General features: G+C 33.7%; 1 protein-coding gene across 1 annotated transcript; it reads left to right on the forward strand.

Moving 5' to 3' along the window:
• Positions 1 to 2,301: 2,301 nt before the first annotated feature.
• On the forward strand, positions 2,302 to 9,154 carry LOC122280584 (long-chain-alcohol oxidase FAO4A). The gene is made up of 3 exons (XM_043091543.1): positions 2,302 to 2,829; positions 3,189 to 3,458; positions 7,184 to 9,154. Exons 1-3 carry the CDS (start codon positions 2,503 to 2,505, stop codon positions 9,020 to 9,022), a joined length of 2,436 nt encoding a protein of 811 aa, XP_042947477.1. The 5' UTR covers positions 2,302 to 2,502; the 3' UTR covers positions 9,023 to 9,154.
• Positions 9,155 to 11,276: the final 2,122 nt, after the last annotated feature.

Here is an 11,276-nt window from a genome sequence, read left to right on the forward strand (position 1 = left end):
CTATCTTTTTAAATTTGCTAATGTCATTTTGTTAGAAACGTGATGATCCTGAAAACTTTTCCCCCGTTAATGTTTATGCTGCTGCTCACACTAATGAGCATAGTAAGTGGATGGATCCTGCCCCTGCAATTAATTATGTAAGCGGTGTTCATTATTGTTAAATAAATTATGCAACATATTGTTAAATTCTTTTTTATTTGTATTTCTTTTAATACGTTATTAATTTGTGTGTTTTGATCTTTCAAACTGTAGGGAAAAATGATGGAGTTACAGTCAGCTTCTAGAGAATCCTCTACTAGTGACATAGACATTTTCACACAAGTGATCGGGCCCCACTCTAGTATGGCAAGAGGTTTGGGACGATTTTTCAAGCATTCCGGTTCATCCTCCTCAACCTCATCGATTTCACAAATTAATAATCTTAGCAAAGAGTTAGAAGTTGCACGACGCAAGAATAAGTATATGAGATCCAAACAGCAAGAGTTGGAGTCCCTTTTAGAGCGACAGTCTCATTTAGAGACACGTTTGTAGGATCAACAAAGAGACCAGGAGGAAAGAATATGTAGTGAGGTCCAAGAGCAAGTATAGTGGGAGAAGATGCTGTAAATGGAGCGTGTTATGTAATTGCAACAGAATCGTGATGGACGAGGAAAGAAAAATAAATAAATTTTATTACTGTATTAAATTTTTAATATCTACTTCGAAAACAATTACAACCATTGTTGGTTGTGAAATATGTTATGTAATATGATATAATTGGTATGTTTATTAATGGGATGAGTTTATTATTTTTGATATGTACATTCGAATGTAAATAAAAACCTTTAAACAGTATTTCACATTTGAACACATGTTCAAATGTTTACAGCGACAATTGAAACTTACATTCGAATGTTTAAACTTTTAACGTTCCAAACCTCCGAACGTACTTATTGCGTTCGAACTCTAGTTTCTTAACATTAGAAAGAACGTCCGAATGTTACAATGAAAACGTTCGGACATTGTTTCCTTTACGTTCGAATCTAAATTCGAACATAACGTTCGAACATAAATTTAATATGTTCGAACGGTAATCAACAAAAGTTACCTGCCCTCCTTCGGATGTCAATTTGTCTGCTTTACGTTTGAATGTTGTTTTTTCCGTTCGAACGTTATATTCTGTGACAGATTTTAATCATCACAGAAAAGCAAACGTTCGAACGTTATATAAAATGGCAAATCACAAACCGTTACTAAAAATATTTTTAGTGATACTTGTACAGTAAACTGCCACCATATGTATTTTGTGATGTACATTTCATGACTGTTTATAACTGTCACCTAATATATTTCATGATTTTTTTTCTATTTTTTGTGATAGTTTTATCTATCACTAAATCTAATTTTTATTATAGTGGGAGATCGCTACTATTCATGTTCATATAAGGCGAGTAACAGCCCTACGAGAATTTTATATATATATATATAATCCAAGTCCAAATTTTATAAATAACAAATTGTAGTAATGAATGTCAGTACCACAGGTTTGATGAGATTAAACATGAATGTCAGTACCGCAGGTTTGATGAGATTAAACACTCATTATAAACAAGCGGGCAAACTTGATCTGACTTTAAACAAACAAATAATTTCATAGATCTCATGTTTCATTATTTAGCGAGAGTACGTGAATAGATTGATCTTTATGATAAATAAAAATTCTATGCATAATTATTTTTTTATATTTTTTTAAGTATAAGTCGATGTGATTAATTATATTATTTATATATATATATATATAATAATTGATAAATTATGTTACATTAATAGAATATATAAATAGTACGTGTAATTAACTATAATATGTAATAAAATTATGTAAGAAAATAAAATTTTATCGTTGATGAGTTTGGTGGACTAGCTAATTAATTACAACCCACAGAAAAGGGTGGGAAATACCGTGGGCTAGGTCATGTGGGGTACGTATGCAAAGCCAAGTTGCCTCTGGGAAATTAAACAGGTTCAAGCTATGACTAACCTACGGGGCCAGTGCACTAAAGGCCATGTACGATTTTGCAGCAGATCATCACGTCCAAGATTACGGCCTCATCGGGTTATAACAAAAATATATAAAAACAGAAAACCCTAGCTACCATATTTAATGAAGGCAGATTGAACGAGTTAATACGATATAAGAGGTAGCGTTATGCGTTAACATTTATTTCAATGGCTTCCGCCCACAGCAATTTCCACCTTTACTTGTATACGTACGTGTGGGTGTGGTGTTCAGTACGTTTGGTTCGTCATGATCGCCATATGGCCACGTGTTCTCTTTCTGTCTCTTTCTCTCCATGACCTCTCATGGTTTTATTTAGTTTTCGAATAATATCGATTATATATACATGTAGGGAAGCAAGCTCTCTTTTTCATTCTCAAAATTAAGCTAGAGCTAGCTAGGCCCTGATCACTCGATCTCTCTTTCAACCCAAGTACGTACGTAGATATATATATATATATATATATATGGAGCTAAATGGTGCAGGAATCGATCTTAGGTGCACCTCAAAACTAAACGGCAAGCGAGAAGAACACATGGTGATTGATTTTGTTGGTGATTACGTCGACACTCGGGGGCTTCTTCATGTTGGAGAAGATCATGATCATATTCGTAGTGTTGGAGCCATGTCTAATATTAATTACGTCAACTCTCTCTCCTCTTGGGAGATGGACTCCGTCACTGCTCTCTGCGACACCTTCTTGCCGTCTGTTGAAGTCTCCGACGTTACAGCCGACGAATCCGTCGTCAAGTTCTACGCCACTTGTGCTTCCATGGCCGGAACTCCAGAACGTGTAGGAATTACTATCGGTAGCTAGTATCCCATTTTCAATAATGTTTTACATAGTTTGTCCTCCAAATTATGTTTTTCCCATCATAAGCCGCTGGCTGGCTAGATGCATGCATGCCGTACGTTCATCATGTGACTTTGCAAAATATATTTCACTTCTTTCGTATATATGTTTTTCTTTTTATAGAAAATCTTTTGTCTATCACCAGTACACTTGAGTTAATAATCAGGGAGGATAAGAGAATATTTTGGCAAAAATAAATTAGCGTTAATTTCCTTTTGGTCTGATCTTTTCTTCAATTTGATTGAAGATCAAGATCAATATATAATTACATGCATGCTTATTTATATATATATATGCAGCTAGGGGGATTTTTTAGCAAGAGAATACAACACCCAAAGAAGTGGATGGTCCGATTGGCACTGTTCCTTTTATCAACATGTATTGGGACCTTCATACTATGCGGGAGAGCAAGCCTTTCAAGCAAATTCCCATACTTTCAAAGATTTTCTCAGGTGTCTAGGCAGAAACGGGAAGAAATCGTGATTTCCTGGTCTCTCAGTTTCTTCTATAAACTAAGAATGCTCTTCAGGGCCATGAAGTTTGTCGTTCTATATGTTTTCTTCACTCAGGTTAGAACTCGTTCGGCCATCATTATATATTCTTCTTGCAAGTATATTAACATGCACGAATCATTTAATTTCCCCGATATATGTTTTTAATTCTTTTTTTATTCATTTTTTTCCCCCATTTTTCTAGCTAGATCATAAGAAGAATATATACAATTCCTTTCATGTCACCCAACATGCAATTTAACTCTGGAATGGGTATATATAAAATTAAATATTCAAGTACTACGTACTTTCGACATTTTGTTTTTTAATAGATCGAGATGGGAAATTCGATCGAATCCCAGATCACCTCTGACAGATCATACCAAAATTAATGTCACTTGTTTGAAGTTGGACCTAATTAGGCCACTGTCACGTACCCACTAATTCCGGCCATATATCTTTTTGGTCCACTGGCTGCACCTATTTAGATATATATATATATACACACACACACACTTTCCACTCTCGTAAAATTATTTAAAGAGAATGATCAAAGCATAGGAAAGATCAATATTAAAGTTAAAAGGGGTTGATTTGAGTGACGCTAGCTTGAATCAATTAACTACAAATTGTCAAGGAGTACTTTTGGACCAGATGGCATAAGACTTGATCTTCAAATTAGAAAACTATCATGTTCGAATCCCCACCTCTTATATATATATATATATATATATTAGATGCATGTATGTATTTAATATATAAAATTAATTACATGCATGTATATATATACATATGTATAAAATTAATCACTGCATGCATCACACACCATATATATAATTTTTTTATTCTTTTATTTTTTTTCTCTTACTAAATATATAATGTGTGGATGATGAGTAGAAAAAATTAATTAGTTTAAGAAGAATAAAATAAAAAAAATTAAAAATTAAAACATAAAAATAAAAATTATGTGCATTATGTAGACAAAACTGATACAATTATCCCAACTTACATTTACTAATTCCGCAATTAATTAAAGTTTATCACTTAGAGTATCTTTTGAATTAATTATGGCCGGCCATGCTTGCTTACAAATTATTAAGTTTTTTTTTTTTTAATATTTGTTCTCAATTAAAAAAAAGTGGCAGCCTGGCAGCCATATTGCAGTTCCTGATCATCCCCAGACATACGTACGGACCTCAACTTGCATCATGACCTAATTAGTCATATTAAATATTCATGAGTCACCACATCCATATATACAACCATATATAATGTGTGCATATATATATATATATATAGGGCCTACGTATGTGCCGACATTGAATATATATTAGGTACTACTAGCTAGCTAGAGAACCAAGATATATACAAATTCTAAACATATATTGATTATATTTTTATTAATATTTTTTCTGCCAAACCAAATGAAAGACCTACTTGTTCAATTATTATTTAATTAGGAAAAGAATATTTTTCCAATAAAAATCGAATTATTAATGGAGATAATAAGACTAAAGATTTATAAAATTACGAATATGAGATGTCATAATCAACCAACAGCCTATTTCGACCATACATTATAGCGAAAATAACATGTTATGAAGATTCTTTTTTGAAATGATCACGCCATTTATCATTTATGTACCATATTTACTTATTTAGCACATTGGATATGGATATGCATAATTTGGAAGTGGTAAATTAATTATATATAATGAAATAGGAAGATCTTGGATTCAAATTTCCTAAAATTTATGTTGGAAGTTTAGGTTATAAATCTTAATTAGTGAGATAGATCAGATGGCTAAGAGTCTGATAGTTTAATGATATATAGCTTAGTTCTACAAATAAAAAATCTAGATTTAAAACCTCTCACTCTGCTTGTTGTATTAAAAAAAAAAAAAGTGAGATCAAGATAGATCTTTCATGAAATAGATTTCCCAATATTGTTTAAATAATTCCAATTATATCTTTAGAAAATACTAATAATTCAAGATATATTTAAAGGAGTTAGTATTATTTTATGTTCAGTTTGTAAAAAAGTTACCAAAAACCTCTCGAGGCGGCCGTAATATTAATATTTATTCACTAACAAAATTGAACACAGAAACAGAAAAATAAAAAATAAAAAAAATAAGTGGAAAATGCTAAACATAATTTCGAAGTCAGGGCTAAGGACCAGTGCTAGATTCATTAATTAATTATATAAGGTATGATCGATAGAGCATATGGTTTAGAGGAGGCCACGTAGTCATGCTGGCTCCTTACGTCCTCGTCCATGGATAATTAATTAAGTGCATGAGCTTTTTAGCTAGGCATCCAGTTAAGTTCAGACAGGAATCGTGGATTCAAGATGCATGTCCATTAATTTTCGAATGTTTGGTCCATTTTGAATCGAGTTAGACGTATATGTACAACGGTACCGGTTTTAGAGCATTAATTAATTCAAGTCATGATTCACTAAGAAAAAATTTATTCATCTTTTTTTTTTTTTTTTTTTATCATCTTCTCATTATTTGATGATGTGATATTAAATGATAATTTTATAAGTAAAAGATAATAAATAATTTCTAATTATATAATTTTATATCATGAAATGATAAAAAAATAATAAGAGAAAATAGATTATAAATAACATATCTCATTCATAAAACAAATACATGATATAGACCGCTGGAATATCATGTAGACGAGCTTAATTAACATCCGGCTGATAACTAGAAGTTTTCTTCGGGATCATTATGTTTAGTCATAGTTAGAACATTCTCTTTGTATTTTTTTTAATCTTGGTTTAATCTTCTTGTTTTGACACCAACAATCAATGTACACAAGATGAGGTATTTCATCTACATATAGATTTCATAAACATAAGTTCATAAACTAACGTGATTTTATATGATAAATCAAATCTATTTTACTATAAAAATCACTTTATAATACGGCATATATAACACATAAAGTTAGGTTTATTTATAAAATTTACTTTTGTATGTAATATCTCTTCATAAATGATGTTTTTCTTTTGATAAAATCTCAATACAACCCAAAACTTTAATACACTCAAAGTTTCACTCGTGGTATCCAAATTAGAAGTTTTCCACCAAAAAATAAAAAATAAAAAAAATAAAAATAGTTTAGTAAATTCTCACCTTTGGTTAGTGCATGTCTCTCTCGTGCTAGTATAAACCAAAAATGTCAAATTAACTTTCTACAGTGATCGAAACTCCTTTGATTTCAATGAGTACTTAGTGATCTTTTCACAATCTTGTCCGTAGCTTCCATTAATGGCACATCATGATGTCATAATATAATTAGAGAAGGAAAAATTTAATTACAAGCATATTTGTACACTAATATATGTATCAATATAATGTGATTGGTTAAAAATAAATTTTATCGAAAACAGTACTAATTTAAATTTTAAATATGAAGAAATCAATATTAATAAACAGATTAATGTGTAAATTTATTTATATATAATAAAACTTTGGGAGAAAGAACCACATTTTCGCTTGCAAGAAATGTAGTCACACCAAAGTAATAGCACACAAAGAAATATCACAAAAATTCGAATTTATGTGGTTCGAATTCGGCCACGTTGCGCCTATGTACCGATCAAACAAAACGATGATACAACTAACTGCAAAATCGTATATAATTATGGTCAATAATGTCATGATCATAAGTTGGTGATTTGGTACGCACAATGCACGAAAATTAATGATATTTTACAAACTGGGAACACCAACTTGTGGCGTTTTAATATTTTGGTCCTTAATAATGCAAAAATTATTATTTTTCAGGTGGATGAGAAGGATGATAACCCATCATGGAAAGCAATCGGCTACACTGGACCAGACTCAAAGTTTAAAGCCCAAACTCAGCAGTCCAAGACATTAAAACAAACTGGATTCAGAGAATGTGATCAAGAAGAAGAAGAAACATTAGAAGACTTTTGTGGACCTCTTTACAGAGGCCTCATTAATCTGAAGAAACCTAGGGGCATGGCTGTTGATGTGCTTCGAGGGTTTGGGTTTCCTGTCTCAGTTCTTTCTCAGAAGCCCAATCCTTCAAGCTCATCTAATCATTCTTTATCTATCAAATGTGATGCAGTTGTGGTAGGTTCTGGATCTGGTGGGGGAGTTGTTGCAGGTGTTTTGGCCAAGGCTGGCTACAAAGTGCTTGTCTTGGAGAAAGGAAACTACTTTGCCAGGAAAAATCTCTCACTTCTTGAAGGCCCAACCATGGATCAAATGTATTTGTCTAGTGGTGTTTTGGCAACGGATGATATGAGTGTGATGATTCTTGCAGGCTCCACAGTCGGCGGAGGCTCTACAATTAACTGGTCTGCCTCAATTCGAACCCCTCAGCATGTAATTAAGGACTGGAGTGTGTGCCATGAGCTAGAAATATTTGATAGTGAACTATACAAAGAAGCCATGGATGTTGTCTGCAAAAAAATGGGAGTTCAATCTGAATTCCAAGATGAAGGATTCCAAAACGCAATCCTCAGAAAAGGGTGTCAAGAATTGGGTTATCCTGTGAATACCATTCCTCGAAATTCACCACCAGATCATTATTGTGGTTGGTGTTGTCTTGGCTGCAAGGATGGGAAAAAGAAAGGCACCTCAGAGACATGGCTTGTGGATTTGGTAAGTTCTGGAAATGGTGCTATTCTTCCTGGTTGTGAGGCCATCAAAGTCTTGAACAAAAGAAAGAAAGGAAGAGAGAGGAAGATAGCAACTGGGGTTGCTTTCGAGTATGAGAATGAAGGAACAAAAGAAATTTGTGTAGTAGAGGCTAAGGTGACTATCGTTGCCTGTGGCGCCCTCAGTACACCAGCATTGTTGAAAAGAAGTGGGTTGAAGAATGCCAACATTGGAAAGAACTTGCATCTACATCCAGTTGCAATGTCATGGGGCTATTTTCCGGAAAAATCCCCATCCGATTTTTGGCCAGAGGCAGAGAAGAAAAGCTATGAAGGAGGAATAATGACAGCAATGTCTCCAGTTGTTGCAGATTTTGATGGGTCTGGATATGGTGCAATGATACAGACACCTTCATTGCACCCCGGTTCGTTCTCCGTGTTAATGCCGTGGGTTTCTGGCACAGATATGAAAAACCGAATGTCCAAGTTTTCTAGGACTGCCCATATATTTGCATTGGCAAGGGATAAAGGTTCAGGAACAATACTTTCACCGAGCTCAATTAGTTACCAAATGGAAGTTGCTGATGAAGAGAATCTAAAGAAAGGGATAGAGAAGGTACTGAGGATTTTGGCAGCAGCCGGAGCTGAAGAAATCGGGACTCATCACGTAAAAGGAAAGACCCTAAACGTAAAGAAAGCAAGCTATCATGAGTTTGAGAAGTTCGTGAAAGAGGAAAGTTCAAGGCCATTGAGAGGGCTTTCGTCTTCCTTATGTTCAGCGCATCAGATGGGTAGCTGCAGGATGGGGGTTGACCCAAAGAAATCAGTGGTGAACCAGATGGGAGAGACATGGGAGGTGGAGGGGCTTTTCATAGCTGATACGAGTGTCTTTCCAACAGCTTTAGGTGTGAATCCAATGGTCACCGTTCAGGCTATTGCTTACTGCACTGCACAATCTGCTCTTGAAGTTCTTAAGAGGAAGAAGTGCAGATAGCCCTCCGCTTATTTGACTTGGAAATTGTGTTAAGATGATGAAAAAGTCTGAAGAAATAAAAAGTTTCAAATTATATAATGACTTTATGTAATATGCTATATCTATTTATTAATAAAAGAAGGCTTTCAATCACTACAATAAATTTTGGCTTTTAAGATCAAATTTTTTTGGGATGAAATGAAAATCGTCCCAAAATAAAGATGAAAATTCGATTTCATCCCAAAAAGTTGATGGATGTCGTTATCCGTTTGAACATATCATTTTTCGTTTGAACAAAATATATTGGGACGGAAATATTTGTCCTTGTTTGGAATATCGTTTGAACGGGTACTTATGTGTTCAAACCAAAATAATGTGAGCATTCGAATAGGTTTTTGGAACCATCAATCGTTAAATTGGTGGGGTAAGTTACAAAATTATAGTAGGAATTTGAATAACCGTTCGGAAAGTGAACTTGGATGTTTGAAGTTACCATTCGAACATCATTTAATTGTTCGATCTAAAATCTTTGCTGGTTAGATGAATAAAAGTATGGCGGACATAGAAAACACGTTCAAAGGCTTCGATTGGTAAGTTCGAACGGTGGTTGAATTTTTACATTTTTAATTTCCAAAACCTTCCTTATTAATTTAGGTAAATATTTAGTTTGTATAATAAATATAGCATTTAAATAATACAGATTGAGCTTGGAACTCAATATGTAACTTAAAACGGAACTTAATATATAACTAGTTTAGAAAATGAAAAGACAATAAAAATTTAAATTAATTATACACAACACAACTAGTCATGATTGTCCATACAAAAATTAAAAAAAATGCAAATAAAAGATATATACTACTTGCCTAGATCTCATAGCACTACCTTGACTCCACCAAGGCGTGTCTCAATATCTATCAACTAAGACATGAGCTTCAACTCAGTCTTGAGGGCTACCTGGACTGCATCAATGATATCTGATGTCTGTGCATGCACGATATCTGCAATCTCCTCACGAGTAGCAATGCGTGATGCGCCCTGTGCAGATGCCTAACCCAATATGCCTTGTGCATCTCTCTGAGTGTCGACCACCTCTATAGTGGACGCACGAATACAAAATCTGGAGTGTTCCATGCTATGAGACAAGGTTGTGGAGTTTATCGATCCAATCGGCTCCCGAACACGCTCAAATGCATCTTGCTTGACTCCCTTCTCTAGAAGAAAACATGTGAGCAAGATCCCAAATGGCAATATATATGTCGTAATATAGGTGGCCTCTGATCAAATCCTAGTGAAGATATATCTCGCTAGGTCGATAGGCACACCACAATTGATCCGTAATATAAATCGTGTTGCTAACTCAGTCTAGTGCAGTTGCAGATCAATGTTGTTGGCTATTATAATGTTCATGATCTTGAAAAAACTAGATAAGTCTTTTTGTTTGATACTCTTGCTCCCATCATAAGGAGCATTTGGACCAACAACCAACTGACGAATCTCATGATCAGCGAGGCCATCGACCTCATCTGATACAACAATATCCTCTTCCTTAGCAATCTCCTCATCGCTTGCAGGTGTAGACTCCCTAGGCACCATGCAAGGATATGCAGTGGGCAATCAAGGGATATCAAGAAACTCAGCAACTACATCAACTAAAAATCATACTTAGACACCCAGCACGAAGAAGGTGTATGTGTTATCATCCTGGCCAGCACCACCAAGTTCTCTATAGAACTCAGATACTGTGATATCCGCTCCTTCTTTCTTCTTCTTTAAGTATGAGTCTTGTTCTACGTGTCAAGTTTCGATTTACATGCAGAGCCTTATCCTAAGTGTTGCACCCCGATGGCGTGTTCCGAAAGTTATCTAGCGGGTTTCAAAGTAAGATAAATATTTTAAAACTTACGGATATTTTAAATATTTTGGAAATATCTGTAGGAGATATTTTCAGTATTATTAGATAAGTTTGTTTTTAAAGTAACATAATTATAATATTTTAATGAGTTCTAAAAATATTATAATTGTGGATAATTACTTAAATTAAATATTTTAATTGTTTTAAAATATTAAGATATTTAATTTTACGTTGAAAACTCTAATTTAATTTAAATGGTTTTATTCTCTTTGAATAATTAACGATACTTTATCATTTTAAATAATGATGAAGAAATATTATTTTATAAAATTTAGTTTATAAAATAATATTCTATCTTAATTCCTCTCAATGTTTTATTTTAAATAAAACACTTACGTGTTTTCAAATCAGTGTTTAAAC

This window comes from Carya illinoinensis, chromosome 11 (assembly GCF_018687715.1).
Source record: "Carya illinoinensis cultivar Pawnee chromosome 11, C.illinoinensisPawnee_v1, whole genome shotgun sequence".
In the NCBI taxonomy this organism is placed as follows: Eukaryota; Viridiplantae; Streptophyta; class Magnoliopsida; order Fagales; family Juglandaceae; genus Carya; species Carya illinoinensis.